We start from the raw sequence: 17,480 nt of genomic DNA on the forward strand, positions 1-17,480 counted from the left end.
GCCAAAAAAGATCGAAATCTATTCACCTGAAAGTCTTCACAGGGGTTGGTGCCCACAAATGTTGTCATTGAGGTTTTGAGATGAGGGTTTTTTAAGTAGTGAGTTTACATATTAAAACTGGTTGACACGTTGAGAAGAAATAGGCTACATAGCTCAACCTGGTGGCAGGTGGTAGGTAGGAAAGTGTCCGAAATTTTTATTGACAGTTGTTGAAAACACGAGTTGTGTGTGTCGGGTTCACCACCTAGCGGCAAATGAAATATCGAAAAAAAAGTTTTCCTTTTGTATGCCGTATGTATCGCTCTTAGCACACTCGTGCGGCGGCCGGCGTGCCGCGTTCAATAAGGCATTGTCCGCTTTAGCAACGGAAAATATTACACAAAGGGAGCCTAGGGCGTTATCAGCACATACAGTAAATAATCTGACATGTTGCACACATCATATCAGGATATTGACTGAAAAGTTGTCAAACGCCGAACAAAACTTTTTGTTTACTGTCTGTGCTGGTGCTGGTGGCGTAAAAGCATTGGGGTATATTACTGCAATGCTTTTACGCCACCAGACTACTAGCAGAGCAAGTGTGTTAACGACTTTAAAGTTGGAAATGTGAATTCTTTTTTTTATATGAATGTGTACTATTCAGTGAAGAAGTTATAGGAATAATTAGGTTTAAAAATGAAATTGTATTATATCATGTGACTTGTGAGACGTCGCGTCGTAAAAAATTCACATGATTGTTTTAACGAGATGTGTCATGACTCATGTGTAAATAAGTCTGTCAGTCAATGAACTGTTGAAATTTTAAATAGAAGACTTTTTTATGATAAAATAAATAAATGACATACGAAAATCTTGTTTAATTTATAAAAATCCTATTAGATTTCATCGAAATTTTCATACTAAATCTAAATGAAATACAGACATTATTTCACCTAAGTAACTTTATGATACTGATAAAAATAACTGAGGAGCTGGCGAACAAAACCAGATTACTCCGCGAGATTTTTTTTTACACTATGGCAAGAAAACTAGTATCAACTACTACTACTACTAACTAATCCGGTTTTGTTTGAAAATTGACTTTTAAAGCCTTTGTATTTGAAACCGGTTTTAATTGAAATAATTAACACAGATGGGTTAACACAAGAGAAGACGATTCGAAAAAAAATAAATACTTTTGCACTCTGGTGGACTTGTCCGGTTTTGTTCGTCAGCTCCTTAATTATTAAGCAATGAATACGATATAATATAATGCTTTGTCCTTGTCTATCAAGTGCCTTTTTCAAATGAGTAACAAAGACAAAACATTGTAAGAGATTATAATAAGAGATTGCTTATTAGCAATAAGTTCGCCTTTTGTGCATCATTATAAATTGTTGTTTTATGTATAAATGTTTTTACTTTGTATTTTTTTGGTGTGCAATAAAGTGTTTTTGTATTGTATTGTAAATACATTGAATACTTAATTGAGGTATGTATTAACAGGCAATAAAAAGCAGATGAAAAGTTTGGATAGGTTGACAACACAAAGACCAACGCAGTTGCTGTACATCTATTTATTTACGGAAACAATTAAATAAATTGGATTTTATAAACAAATATCACTTATTCATAGAATGATCTACAAGCAAGACTAAAAATACACAATTTCGGCCACTAATATTTAAGTATCCAACTCCCGATCTTAGACTTTACCTCTATTTTATAAGCTGATTCCTCTAATGATAAATTATAATATTATGTAATAATATTTTTAGACAAGTCTCTCTAAAGCTGCACGTCCACCGGGTCAGAATCTGAGCGAACGGTGCAGACGGAGCGTCGTCATTTATAATTTGTCAGGCGCAAAATGACGTTACAGTTAACATTTTAAACTTTCGCGTTGCATTATAATTAAAAGTTTTGACGTTACAGTGCACGCAGTACCATAAAAATCAATACAAAGCAACAAATCCGTCCGCTGCGTACGCTCAGATTGCGATCCAGTGGACGCTCACCTTTAGACAGTAGCCCAGTATTCGAAATTAATGACCGAAATCGTGTCGTGTCGGATTACACTTAATCTAGTCGTACGACTTATCGGTCGATCTCGCCGAAGACGACATCGAGCGTGCCGATGATCGCGACGATGTCGGCCAACATGGAGTTCTTGCCGACCTTTTCCAACGCGGCCAGGTGGGCGAAGCCCGGGGCCTTGATCTTGCATCTGTAACGCATAATGTAGGCTCATATATCATTCGATATACAGAAATATTATCATCTCTAGACTCTAGTTATACAGATATTATAACAAGAGTATGTGGATTGAGACTCGGAACATACAGCGAGGCTAAAATGGTCACATTTAGCATTAATTTAGCAAATGAATTGTCAAAACTGCCAAACTGACAAATGTCAAATTAGTACGAATTACTAGATATGAATTGCAAGCAGAATTGCATTTTGCGATTTTAAAAGAATGAATCATAACATGATTCATAATAATATAATTCTTCAAAGCGACCATTTTAGCCCCGCTGGACCGATTTTGATGATATTTGACACAGTTATGGAGTCGAACATGGGGAAAGACAGAAAACTTATCATAGGTACTAATATGCACAATGCACATGAAGTCGCAATTAAAAATATAATCCCCATAATAACATTAGGCGCGGTGCCAAAATATTTCGCATTTCCAAGCAGCTTGTTTTAATTTGCGTCTTATTAATTCAAAGAAGGGAGTGCACTGTGCAGTCAATTTTATATCTTTACAACGGTATTGGCCTAGTTTAACTTAACCTGGGTTAAACGTGGATTCATCATGTCATCTCTGTCGTTCTAATAAAAAAAAGAAAACATACAATGAACCAACTAACCTAACTTAGACTTAGTGAAAATTGTCAAACCAACATACCTGTAGGGTTTGGATCCACCGTCGGACACGAGGTATACGCCGAACTCGCCCTTCGGCGCCTCCACAGCCGTGTACGTCGCTCCGGGCGGCACCTACAAGATTATTGAATTAGTATTAATATACCTTACATGATACATCTAAACTCTAAAAAGTGTTTGCCCGCAACCGCAAACCGCGACTAATAGAATTAGACAGATTAGACGAATTTTACGCAGTGCAGCTGGGTGCATCAAAAAATTTAGACTCCTGATTCGAACAATAAAACCTGTATCTTCCTGACTCATACATTGTTGACTTAAAATAAAAATCAATATGTTACAGAAGTTCGAAAGTTTCTTTTTCGCACTTCTGTAACATATTTGAATCTTATGAGAGTATCCGCACTTGCGATAAAAATTTCGCGGTATATAAAAAAGTTTGCACGAATAAAATCCGCCGATTATAATTCGTAGTCCGGACAGTCACAATCTTACTAGGTTACTATGCGAGCCCATTGTAAGTTGTAATTACGCGCTCTACATCTATATGTGACACCATGTCATCTATATGACATGGTGTCACATTTTCGACTATTCTGACACAGTGCCGTAAACAGTCTTTTTGCGCCCTGTGCAAGCTTCTACAATTGCGCCCTTGCTTTTTTAGATATTATATTACCCAAAGCAATGTATAGGTCTATTTTACTGTTGGCATCGTGCTCTAGGGGCGCAGCGGGAACTATTATCGGGAGCAAACCGAAAAAATAAGAGTCTACGCCCTGTGCCTGGGCACCGGTGGCACCGCCCTATTTACGGCACTGTTCTGACATTAGCAATACAACAACGCACCTGGTAACCCTGTGTGAACAGCTTGAAGTGGTGTATGAGTGCCTCCATGGAGGTCTTCATCTCCTCGCGCGAGGGCGGCGTGAGCTTGGCGTCGTCCGTCTTGATCTCGCCCGCCGGCATCTGGTTGAGGCACTGCTCGATGATGCGAAGCGACTGACGCATCTCCTCCACGCGGACCAGGTATCTGTGAGAAATAATAATCATAATTCCCACGCCGGTTTCATTGAAACCAGGCCAGGTACGCAGGAGTAATTTTATAGTGCCCAAGTATGTGCGCAGTACACAAGAGCACTCTCTATTCCTTTACCCAGTGGGACGGAAGACCGACATAGCCACGCTCTAAAACACTAGTGTCTAGACCACTGAGGCGTTATCTGTGAGAAATATTAATTAGCCTTTGAAAACCGACCTGCAGGGCGATTCACAATTTCCGTTTGAGTCAGATTCGGAAACAATATCGTACAGTCATTTGTTAATGCTTAATGCGACGAACGGCTCGCGATTGAGTTTCCGAATCCGAGTCGAATTGCGATATGTGAAATGTGAATCAGGGCCCTGTAGTCAGAAAATTATGTCTGCTACATGGACTAGGTATCTGAATAGATGTACGTACTGCGTTGTGAAAATCGAGCAAACCTTTATCATGATTCCTCAAAATTTATAAGAGATTCTCGCCGATCTGACTATAATATCATTGTCATTAACCCCCTATAATCTTACACCAGTATTTTACTCTAATTTTGGACACCATTCTGCCGTGATATGGAATAAGGCGGTTATATGAGCCGGTACGCCTTATGTATGACAATATGGTCCATCATTGCGTTTTTATGCCTAATTATTACAAGATACAGAATACTCTGATTATATTACATTCTCGTTAAATTACACAATATTAAAAAGACTGTTCAGTCGCCTTTATATTTATCAGATAGCTGCTATAATGTCTATGTGTGTGTATTTGTGTAAGTATAGCGGACATTACCTGTCATAGCAGTCGCCGTATGTACCGATGGGTACGTCAAAGTCGACAAGGTGGTAGGCGTCGTACGGCTGACTCTTGCGCAGATCCCACTTGATGCCCGACCCACGGAGCATCACACCACTGAAAAGAACAATTTAATTAATTTTTTTAACCCTTTGCTGACTGCTTTTAGCGTAATATACCGCTTTGTAAGTGACAGCCAACGTGATTTGCAACATGTAACGACATACTGTTAACACGGCAAGGCAGTTTCGAAACTTTGTGTTTTGACAAGGGAGTCATAAAATGAAATGACCGAAGACGTGCTCAAACTATATTTTTACTGTTGAGCGATTTTAATTTGGTTTTACTCAGCGGGTTAGTTACAATACATGACGTGTATGTTGTGGACTTGACTTTGAAAAGACTATGATACATGGACGTACCCAGGTAGGGGCAGGGGGGGGGGGGCAGATGCCCCCCCCCCCTAGAAGATAAAATAAACGTCAATTTTCCTGGCAAGTGGGAATTAAAAACGTGTTACCTACTCTGCGCAAAATGAAGTGTTGGAAACAAAATATCTTTTCTGTCAGATTAATGAAAGTCAATTTTCATGATTTTTTGTTTCAATATACCAGACCATCTTCTCGAAACATGTTGGTGTTTGTACCTGAAGCCGTAGTTGAGGGCGTCCTGTGCAGTGACGATGCCCACATCCTTGGTCCGCTGCACCCAGATGCGGTTGGTGGTCAGCACGTCCTCCATCTCGTCCAGCCGCTCGCCGAACTTGCTCGCGAACTCGTAGATGTCGTCCATCAGACCGAGCGGCATGTCCTGTTACAAAATTAAAACCTTTAATTTTTTTAAATCTTTATTGAGAAAAAAAAAAGGGAATTTCATAACCTTTTATTTTCAAAATGTTTAGACACTAATACTTTCCGAATTGGCATTCAGGTAGGCATTGGGATGGAGCAGATGAGAGTGTAGATTAAAAAATATAGTCTAAAAAGGCAAAAAAATACACGCAAATCACGTACAAAAGTAAAATAAAAATTAATATCGTTTGTTAATGTAGGTATTGTCCGAAATAGACTAAAATTCGATATTTTTTTGATATCTTAAAAACCTGAGCTGATAGAAAGAAAATTTCTTAGAAACATGTGATCAGGGCACAAAGTTCTTACAGAAACAGCTTTTAGTTTTCAGGAACAAAACTACTGTTGCCAGTGTTATGAACTAGGCGAATAGAACAAATATAAGAAACTCGCAAAAGTAAAACTTTTCAATATGGCGCTGATATGTTTTTAATGTGTCGAAGCGCTCAATACTGGATGCTGTATAGGATTACCTCAGAACAGGAAAATAAGAGAAAATGCTAGATACTGCAGACGAGGTGCCGATAAGGCGCCAGCTATTAATTATATTAATATTTGTATATCCTATGGTCATGATTTTACAGAAAATGAGAAAACATAGTTTGAGTTGGTACTGTTTTGTTGCTTATGTTAAGATGACATTGCGTGTGCCGTGTAGATCTTAAGATTTGTGGGTGGCTTTCGGATGTTTGCCGCGAGCGAAAGCGACCGAGAAAATTCAAACAAAATGCCACTTTATGACAAAGGCTATAGGTTTCATTTTACTACGCCACCAGCTTTTACGCCGCCGCCGGCGGCAGCATGGGTCAGTTACACAAATGTCAGTAGAAAATGATACCTAAAATGTATGTCATAAAGATAGAATGGGCCGGCTCGATCAGAGAAATACCACGTTCTCATAGAAAACCGGTGTGAAACAGTGCTTGCGTTGTGTTTCGCCGAGTGAGTTAGTTTACCGGAGGCCTCCTCCCTATTTCCTTCCCTACCCATCCCTATTACCCTATTCCCTCTTAAAAGGGGGGCAACGCATCTGCAGCTCTTCTGATGCTGCGAGTGTCCATGGGCGACGGAAATTGCTTTCCATCAGGTGACCCGTTTGCTCGTTTGCCCCCTTATTTCATAAAAAAAAAAACTTACAAGCGACACGCCCCCGGGGCGGACATACGCGGCGTGCATACGGGCTCCGCTGACGCGCTCGTAAAACTCCATCATCTTCTCGCGCTCCTCGAACAGCCAGAAGAACGGCGTCATCGCACCCACGTCCAGCGCGTGACAGCCCACAGCCACGATGTGGTTGAGCAGACGGGTTATCTCAGCAAAAAGGGCTGTGACAAACAATAACTTATTAAACTAGGTAGATTCTTGCTGTTTTGTACTATCAGAGTACTTGATTCATAGGCAGATGGCGGACCTGCGTAATTTGGTCGCGTTACGTCTAACCCTGCAGAAAGATCATCCCCGCGTTCCATTTGATGTTAAAAACGATCAAAACGCTTAAAATAGGAGGCATTTCAAAATTCAAAAAAATCTCAAGCGTTTTGATCGTTTTTAACATCAAATGGAACGCGGGGCTAAAGTCATAACTAACATTGAATTGCCAAATAAAGTAGGTCAATTGCCTCCAAATCAATTATTTCTTTGATGGTACAAATCAATTAGTGTTGTTCAAAGGTCCTGTAAATCTTCTGAATCTTTAAATTAAACTGAGAAATACCTTGAAAAAATCAAAATTTAACTAACACGATATTACTAAGCAAAAAAAAGGAAAATATTACACTTAAAGTTTAATTTCATGAAATAATATTATGTAAAACAACTTACAAATCACTACATATTATTATAAAAACAAAGTCACTTTTTTTTCCTTCATGTCCCTTTATTCCCTTTAATCTTTAAAACTACGCAACGGATTTTGATGCGGTTTTCTTTAATAGATAGAATGATTATAGAAGAAGGTTTATAAGTATAATATCACATTAATTAAATAGTGGAAAAATACTGTTATTTTTGGGGTTTCTAATGTGATAAATAATTTTAAAAAATCCGCTTACATTGCAAACATAGGCTATATATTTTATACCCGTGGGGGGATATTGACCATAACATTTTTTACAAAATATTTCTCAATTTAATAGTCCCCCAAACTAGGGGAGGCCTGTCCTTTGGGAAAGTTTAAAAGAATACAAATGTAAGAATTACAATTCACAATTATAACTTACTTCTGATGTATTTTGCTCTCAGAGGAATATCAATGTTGAGTAGTTTCTCCACCGCCAAACTGTAGCACTGTTCATTGCACATCATGGACACATAGTCCAATCTGTCAAAGTATGGTAGCGCTTGTGTGTATGTTTTGTACTCAATCAGCTTCTCCGTACCACGGTGGAGAAGACCAATGTGAGGGTCGGCTGAGCGAACCGTCTGGAATATGATATTTAAGTCAAATCTTTTTTTCTTCTTCTTTTTTTGCAAAAGGTAGGGTGCATCTAAAGTATAGGTGTACCAGAATCTGATGGCAAAAAGTAAGAAAATAAATTGACTCTAGCAATACTGGGGTAATTGGAATAAAACATTTTGATCTTTTTTCTCCTTATAGCAGCTTATAATAATAATATAATAGCTCCCACACCTGTTTCGGTGACGGTGGCCGGTTTCGTTGAAACCAGGCCAGCTACGCAGGAGTAATTTTATAGTGCCCAAGTGTGTGCGCAGTACACAAGAGCACTCTCCTTTACTCTCATAACCCAGTGGGACGGAAGACCCACACGACCGGCGAGAGCTAGAGATCAGGCACAGGACCGACTTTTTACATGCCCATCCGACAAATAGATCATCTTACATGTCAGACAATCAGGTGATCAGCCAGCATTGTCACAACTTAACTTGGAAATAACATGTTTCGAACGCGGGAATCGAACCCACGACCTCCGAGTCAAGAGCCGCGCTTTATACAACTAGACCACGGAAGCGTTATAGCGGCTGATTCTGTGTGTTAAACATTAGCAAATATAAAAATTTATCCAATGATCAAGGATATTTTTTGAAAAATTCCCATCAAAATTTGCCTTCAGATTCTGGTAGACCTATAGAAATATTAATGTTAAGCATGTAATATGATAATTAAATTACGACATATTATTCTGGTGACTATCTTAAATTAATTTGAGCTTACAAATAAAAATATTTTGAAAACTACTAGCAAAATTAAAGAGTTTAACGCTTCTGTACTAAAAATCGTTTATTCATTAACCAAGATTAACACATTTACGTTAACAATTAAAAATAAGCAATCACAAGAGGCCAGCGGGAACATAAACATCGCTGGTATGACCGTTTGAGTGAGGCGCGGAGGATCGCGTGATCGGAGAGGCGCGAATTTCACAGCGCGCCGCTTGATTGTCAAAATCGCACTGACTGGCCAGCGGACCCCGCGCGGGCGCCGGAGCGGTCCGCGGCGTTCGAGGCGCGGGAGGGGAGGTGTTAAAGGGATGGATCCTGGTGATGCAATAGGGATGTACCCGATTTTTTAAAACCCCGCGTTATAAGAGTAATTATACCTCAATTGTGGGAATCGCAGACACAATAGATTTTAAATTGTTATGCAGCAGCCAGGTGTCGCTTGGAGATTGGTGGGTTAGTGAAAGTATAAAATATTTGGTATTCACCTCACCGTCCAATTCGAGGACCAGTCGCAGCACACCGTGAGCAGCCGGATGTTGAGGGCCAAAATTCAAAAACATGTTCTTCACTTGTTTTTCAGTTGGCCTTACAATACCTAGAATCATGCAAAAAAATCTTACTTGTTGGAAATGTTATGATAACAATGATTCAATTTATTATATTTTATTAAGAACTGTAGTTTGTGCGTTTTATGATGATATGCGTGACACATTATAATTGACAATAGTACTGTAAGTTACCTTTATTTATTTTTATTTTTTTATGAAATAAGGGGGCAAACGAGCAAACGGGTCACCTGATGGAAAGCAACTTCCGTCGCCCATGGACACTCGCAGCATCAGAAGAGCTGCAGGTGCGTTTCCGGCCTTTTAAGAGGGAATAGGGTAATAGGGGAGGGTAGGGATGGGAACGGAACAGGGGAGGGTAGGGAAGGGAATAGGTTAGGGGATTGGGCCTCCGGTAAACTCACTCACTCGGCGAAACACAGCGCATGCGCTGTTTCACGCCGGTTTTCTGTGAGAACGTGGTATTTCTCCGGTCGAGCCGGCCCATTCGTGCAGAAGCATGGCTCTCCCACGTATAACTCACCTAACAAAAATTAATCGATAATTTAAAAATATCGAATCACTTCGTAAAGGAATTGCAATCCAAATTATCGATTTTGTACTGACATTTCAGTGGTGCCGGCGATTTAAGAGGATACACCAGGGGCGAGAGAAATTGAAAATAGGTATTTGAAAATGTATTGCTGTCTCACCAATCTCAAGTCTCCCACCGCAGAGCGCGATAGAGACAACACGACAAAAGTTCTAATAAAAGAACAGAAAATCTTCGATTCGTTGTCCGCTGATTCCTTCTCCAAAACTTAGCCAATTTAAGTACTTTTTTCATTAAGAATTAAAACAAGGCTTGAGCTGTGTTTCTATGTTTTATTTTTTTTATGTATTTTAGCCAGTTTTGTTTTCTGGGTGTTTGAACACAGAGGAAAATCTTGCCATTTGTTTGGGTTTTTGGACGTTCTTATCTTTTTTAATAATAAAATTATGAAAAAAAAGAAAACATAGGGACATGCTCATAGTGGCCATAGATATTCAGGAAAAAAATCATAGCTCTACCGGCATTATCCAGGGAGGAAACAGGGGACAGCGTTTGTATGGAAAAACGGCGGTGTGGACTCCTCTTAAGGATGTATATAAGGTCAAATTGCGTACTACATCCAATTAAATTATGAAAGTACTAAATATGTAAAAAATCTGACGTGGGAGAGCCATGCTTCGGCACGAATGGGCCGGCTCGACCGGAGAGATACCACGTCCTCACAGAAAACCGGCGTGAAACAGCGCTTCCGCTGTGTTTCGCCGAGTAAGTGAGTTTACCGGAGGCCCAATCCCCTACCCTTTTCCTTTCCCTACCCTCCCCTATTTCCTTCCGTACCCTCCCCTATTCCCTTCCCTACCCTCCCCTATTACCCCTTAGAAGGCCGGCAACGCACCTGCAGCTCTTCTGATGCTGCGAGTGTCCATGGGCGACGGAAGTTGCTTTCCATCAGGTGACCCGTTTGCTCGTTTGCCCCCTTATTTCATAAAAAAAAAAATTCGCCACCCAGACACTTATTATTCATTATAATGATTTTTTATAATAGATTTTTATAGAACTATTCGATATTTAATTATTATTGAAAAAAAAATTGTTGTAATTTGACTACCGCAAATGGCGGCCAAGAAAGCTCGGCAAAGTTATAAATGAAGGTGGCGAAAAAAGGAACTAACGCTGCCACATACAAAAACGACATATTTGACAGTTCTTCTTTATCAGAAGAATCTCCCGCACAAGTTCATATAAAGTCTTGTTGCACCCTTCGATGGATAACTTTCATAAATTTCAATTTGAAATATTTCCCCAGAATTACCGGTGAAACCTCTTTTTTTTGGGCTTGAAAAATCGCAAATCGTACAAAGAAATTGATAAGCAGTTTTTTAAAATGTTTATCTTTGATACAAAGTTACCAATTCTGACGAATTCTCAAAAATTGTAACACTTCCGGCAAACATTACATATGATAAATGGAAATTTTAAAATGAATTATTTTTTGGTATTTATCGATGCAGGATGTTATATTCTACTAAATATTTCGAATTTAGGTCAGAATCTTTGAATTTATAAATGTTATATACATCCTTAAGATGGCGACCCTTTTTTATCGACTTGATTTCGATTCAACAGAGTCAATCTCTTATTGACATAAGTTCCGTTTCATGCATCTGACATTTTTCAAATGATTTCGTAACAATAATTTTATGCTCCTATTTCACGTATCACAATTAATATTTATAATTTTATATTAATAAGTAGGCATTTAGCAACTTTTCATTTTTATTCATTTACAATTATAGGAAACATTTGTTTTTGTAGATATAATATACTTATTGCACTTTGATTTCTTGTTTTCTTGTAAAAAAAAAAAACGTAGCAAGGAATATGAAAACTGTCACCCATATCATCTTAATACGCACAAACTATAGTACTTAAGTGCCGTTAAATAATAATGTTTATGGTTGACAAGCATTTTGACCTAAGTTACAACAATCTCAACTTTGAGGTTGCTCATGTTTAAAAAACACCAAACAATTTCAGGCAAGTATGGTACTAATGGTAAGAACTTACTGTCATAAGGTGGATGTTTCAGAAGAGCCAGTGGTCCTTCCGGGTACATGACAGGGCCCCCGAACTGATCTATGAATGCCTTGTCTGGCATCCATCGGTGAGCATTCCGTTGTGAACTAATTAAAAATATATGATGTTATCAACATGATATTGTAAGTTAACGATTTTCAAAGAGACATATTTATTTTTATATAGCTTTGAAATACTACAAATTACATTTACACATAAATGACGTTTTTCTAGTAATCATTATTATTTACAAAATTTGCGCATATAACCTGAAATGTTACATAATTTCTGTTTAACGTTTTGAGGACTGTAGCAGTATGTGTAATATTTGTATAGATAATTAGACTCACTTCACATTATAAATAGCAGGTATATTCGTTAATAACGCCTTGGAAGGGCTAGAATTTAAACTTTTCCGGAGCAAAACATTCACCAACGAAGCCATTTTTGATCGAAACCACAACTGACACTTCTAATATGTCAATAACAGCAGACATTCGTCTGACGTTAGGTTTTTTTAAAGCCTACAGATTATCAGATGGACAGATGTTGATGTCGGACCATAGACAAAACTAGATCGATTATCGAACAAAAAAATAGAAAGGGACAACACTTGAAACTATTTGAAAAAATATCATTATCGGTCTCGTTATATCGCGAAAAAAATATCGATATATGGGTCAAATTTTTCGACCAATTTGCTTTTTTTTTTAAATTTATTTATAGTCCGTCAAAAAAGTGAAGAAATTTAAAAAAGTTTGTCCTTGGATCGGTACGTTTATATTTTTACTAATTTTTTTGTTATTTTACCGATGGCTTGAATTCGTATGTGCTAATTTAGTTAATAATTAGACAATAAATAAGATTTGTGATAGAATAGAATAAAATTTTCGATATTTAATCAACATAGAAATTAGTAGATTTGACGTTTAGTGATGTACTTTTTTATCGAATTTATAAAATATAAGGTGAAGAATCTGATCATTTATTTAAAAGATTTTAACCTTAATAGCTCACTTATAACATCTTACTTATCGATATCCTCGACAAATATCAACCGAGTGTCCCATCACTATAGACCGCCATGTTTAGTTCTTAGCAATATGGCGCCGGCCACACTTTTTTGTAGTTATGTCGCTTCCATCTGTTTCCTTATTCATTGATCCCGACCGGGAGGAATTAAAAAAAAAATGTCTATGACACAGCCAGCTTTTGCTCCGCTGCCGATGAGCCGTAGGTTCTTTTCGAGAGTCTATTTTTTGTGTGTATTTTCATTAATTTTTATCAAAATTCAATGATTTATTTTATCAATTGTTTATTTTGGAAAGTAAATTCTGTGAAAAACTCGTCATCAGTGATTTCCTGTGCCTAAACGCGAATAGTTTTTATTTATAGAACTTGTTTATCGAGTACAATCCGTTTACAGATTTACAAAAAGTGTAATACTCCTAACACAAATGTAGTTCTATTAGTTTCAATATGTGATTATCACTAATGTAAATAGTTATTTCCATATTATGTTATCGTTTACGTTGATTATCAAACGTTTCCCTGTGTACGTGTTGTGTAGATGAGTTCCAATATTTTATTTTCTTTGTGGATCGTGTTCAAAGACTCTTCAGAGCTCATCAACTACGCGGTGGACATAATGTAAGTATCTTTTGTGAAAATTATTTTCAAGATTACTCCAACATGTTCATGAGAACTCAATTATTGCAGTATTACATTAACAATGATTAACATCTGTCTTCAACATGGTGTATGAGTCATGGTTAGTTTTTATTTTATTGTTTTTGTTTATAATGCTGCGTGGGTCTCGCATGTTAAAAACTAAGGTCAATTCATATGTAAACTGTCCTTTCTTCTCATAACTCCACCACTTTGTTGTCGATTCATTAATAAAATGTCCATAATAATGAAATTTTAAAATACTGTAAAATAATCAGCTGATCAATTACTATGTCACTCTGGCAATAAAATAGATGGCGGCAGCTGGCTGCGGCATAACAATTGAAAATCTTTTGTGTCTGCGATACCCACGATAGAGGTGTTAATAACCTTATTAGCCTTGGGCACTAAAAATTGAGAGAGCAACAAAAGTCTTTAAATAATTACCCTGTTTTTATTACTTTGTCAGCCTATATTGCTAACATATTAATTCATCAAGCTCCATATGCAATGAAGTTGTAAAGTCCAATGTATAATTATTATTTCCTTTCATTAACAGCTAATAATATTTTTATGCTTAAAAATTTAACTCACCAAAATTGGTTGACATGCACACAGCTCCTGTCGAGTATATTTGCCATGTCGGCGGGGGTTTTCAACCCTTCAAGTGTCCTTGTAAGTGCTCTAAACGTGTGTGTCAACACTCTCTCCCCCATAGGCATAATGAGGTATTTCAGAGGAGTATGTTTAGCTAACTGTACTTTTATTGGGGTATTACTACCCTGAATGATTATGTGCCTGTTGTGAAATTAAACTCCGTTTAAGTATCTTTTTAAAAATATTTCCAGCAATTTAATTCCAAAGGCAAAGTATCAAGTAGCTCAGCTAATTATATAATAAATGGAAAGGTATTTTTGTCTGTGTTATATTGGTCCAAGCATGAAAAAGTAAATATATAATTCTTGTATGTTTAACTAGTTTCAGTGTGAGCCAAATGGCAGGCAAAATCTAGTAGACATGCTGACCAACAACAACCAATTTTTTGTTATTAATAAAGAAATAATAACCCATTTTATATGTAACGCCTCAAGCTCTAAGTGGTCACATACAACCGAGATAACAATAGAATAGTTACTGTGTCTGGAATTTCCACGATCTAGGTATTATCTAAAAATGTGTATTTAAACCTAACTAATCTATTTTTTTTTATGAAATAAAGTACGAAATGAGCACACAGATCTGCTGATGAGTAGCCCCAGTCATAAACTATGTGTTGCTCGTAGCTTTGTTGCGCCAGAAGCCGCTTATATAGTAATTTTTTATGTGATAAAAGCCGTCTTTCGTCGTTTTTTTTTTATATATAATATGTTAATAAGGGGGCAAACGAGCAAACGGGTCATCTGATGGAAAGCAACTCCTGTCGCCCATGGACACTCACAGCATCAGAAGAGCTGTAGGTGCGTTGCCGGCATTTTAAGAGGGAATAGGGTAAATGGGGAGGGTAGGGATGGGAAGGGAATAGGGTAGGGGATTGGGCCTTCGGTAAATTCACTCACTCGGCGAAACACAGCGCTAGCGCTGTTTCACGCCGGTTTTCTGTGAGAAAAGGTTTTCTAAAAGCTACTCTCAAGTAAGTAAATATCAAACCTACAGACGATATTCATAATATTAGTATGGATGTATGGTCGCGGAGCAGGTAGGAATTCGTCCATTGACCTATCACTACTCGTCTCGAGAGAAGTGCGATAGCAATATTTTCGTGTACGACTTGAAGAACTCTAATGATACATAGGGCCTTTTCCTTAACGCCTGATCACACCTACCGAGTACAGTGGCGAGACAGTGCCTTCGGCCGAGCATATCCATACTAATATTATAAATGCGAAAGTGTGTCTGTCTGTCAGTCTGTTATCTCTTCACGCCCAAACCGCTGAACCGATTTCGCTGAAATTTGGCATGGAGATACTTTGAGTCCTGGGAAAGGACATAGGATACTTTTTGTCCCGACAACAATGTACGGTTCCCGCGCGATAAACGAGTTTTGGCGCAACAGAGTTGCGGGCATCAACTTCATAATAATCATACCGAGTGCTCGGTAGTTGTAATCAGGACATTAGATAACAACATCAAGCATCTCAGCCCTCAGGGTGCAACTGTGAACCGCCGATATTTTTGATATATTGCAGTAAATCTAGCAGTACTGCGGAAGCGCCGTATTGACCGGAGAAATGGTCACGCTCTGATTGGGACGTTCCGTCATGTCTGCGGAGTGCGGGCTTATTCATCCCGTTACCGCCGATGATACATCGCCTTTCCTTCTGTTTTTAGTAACTAGATGACGCCAGCAAGTCCGTTGCGCCAAAATTCGTATATCGCGCGGGAACCGTACATTTTTTCGGGATAAGAAGTATCCTATGCCCTTTCCCGGGACTTAAAAGAGCTGTATACCAAATTTCAGTTTCGGTTCAGCGGTTTTTTTTTTTTTTTTTTTTTATGAAATAAGGGGGCAAACGAGCAAACGGGTCACCTGATGGAAAGCAACTTCCGTCGCCCATGGACACTCGCAGCATCAGAAGAGCTGCAAGTGCGTTGCCGGCCTTTTAAGAGGGAATAGGGGAATAGTTGAGGGTAGAGAACGGAATAGGGTAGGGGTTAGGGGATTGGGCCTCCGGTAAACTCACTCGGCAAAACACAGCGCAAGCGCTGTTTCACGCCGGTTTTCTGTGAGACGGTGGTATTTATCGAGTCGAGTCGAGCCGGCCCATTCGTGCCGAAGCATGGCTCTCCCACGTATCACGGTTTGGGCGTGAAGACGTAACATAGAGACAGATAGGCAAACTTTCGCAAAATATAATGGGTGATTCTACAAAAATTGGGTAACTCGCTGTCACCAGTCAATATATCTTAAATCACATTATATTTTAAAGATTTTATACTTAATTTTAAAAGTATGTAATCTCCTTTAATTGGTCACTCACTGGGGATTGTCCATTTTTTTTTATTTCGCTCATTACAAAAACATTTCGAGGAATAAGGTCAGTGATCGTTTTTCTGTATATAAACGAAAAAAATACCCATTAGTTACTTATATTTTTGAACAAATATGTTTAACCTTTGTTTGACCTTCAATTAGCAATAAATTCGACCAAAATTACGTTTCGAACTTTAGATAAGCTTCTCGTATCAGCTTTCACATAATGAGAACTTGCATTTGACGAATCAGCCATTATAAATACGATTGAAAGGAAAAAACATACTGCAGAGGTCAATTATTGGCCGCCGATGATGACGTCAGAGCGAAACTTTAAAAATTTATTGAGAAAAAACTAGCCAATGAATTTCAAAATTATTTAATTTATATTCTTAAAATACCCTATTTTAACGAAAAAAAAATAAAAAGTACTTACATGTGATTTTTTTGGACAATGCCCATTGAGCCCCTATATTGTTAAAAGAACTAATTGCGCTGCCTTGTCACTTTCAATGATGTTAAGGCCCTTCCCCTACGGAGATGTCGTAATTTACCGTATTTAGAGCCTTATAAACACATTATTTGAAAGCTACAAAGTTATAATAAAAATACAGCAATAATCTTCAGTATATTAACATTCCTTTCCCTGTTTTAAATTTTCTATTTTTGTTTATTATACTCATGATATTGGCTTCCAAAGTAATACCAATTTATTAAAATTGAACCATACTTTCAGCATTTCCCTGGTATTTACAAATTACGTTTATTTGAAACATACGCCAATAGGTCGACAATTTCATTAGTTCATTCATATTACCACATACCACATATTCCCCGTTTTAATTTTTTTAGATCAATTTTGAACTAAGATAATTAAAAAAATAGGATTTTTGTGCGATCTCGGCAATGCGACGCGTCAAATGTC

General features: G+C 37.9%; 2 protein-coding genes across 4 annotated transcripts in view; one reads left to right on the plus strand and one right to left on the minus strand.

The window, feature by feature from the left end:
- Positions 1-1,917: 1,917 nt before the first annotated feature.
- LOC121727336 (NADH-ubiquinone oxidoreductase 49 kDa subunit) lies at positions 1,918-12,404 on the minus strand. The gene is made up of 10 exons (XM_042115111.1): positions 12,267-12,404; positions 11,908-12,023; positions 9,228-9,337; positions 7,782-7,983; positions 6,700-6,887; positions 5,358-5,521; positions 4,709-4,828; positions 3,724-3,907; positions 2,897-2,988; positions 1,918-2,206 (listed from the first exon to the last, which is right to left on the minus strand). Exons 1-10 carry the CDS (start codon positions 12,359-12,361, stop codon positions 2,077-2,079), a joined length of 1,401 nt encoding a protein of 466 aa, XP_041971045.1. The 5' UTR covers positions 12,362-12,404; the 3' UTR covers positions 1,918-2,076.
- A 728-nt stretch (positions 12,405-13,132) lies between these two features.
- The window catches only part of LOC121727327 (ankyrin repeat domain-containing protein 50), an 81,912-nt gene continuing 77,564 nt past the window's right edge, over positions 13,133-17,480 (plus strand). For all 3 annotated transcript variants that reach the window (XM_042115091.1, XM_042115092.1, XM_042115093.1), the window contains exon 1: positions 13,133-13,566. The gene's annotated coding sequence lies outside the window, so the exon portion shown is untranslated. The remainder of the gene's footprint in view (positions 13,567-17,480) is intronic.

The sequence above is a fragment of the Aricia agestis genome, chromosome 5 (genome assembly GCF_905147365.1).
Source record: "Aricia agestis chromosome 5, ilAriAges1.1, whole genome shotgun sequence".
NCBI lineage: Eukaryota > Metazoa > Arthropoda > Insecta > Lepidoptera > Lycaenidae > Aricia > Aricia agestis.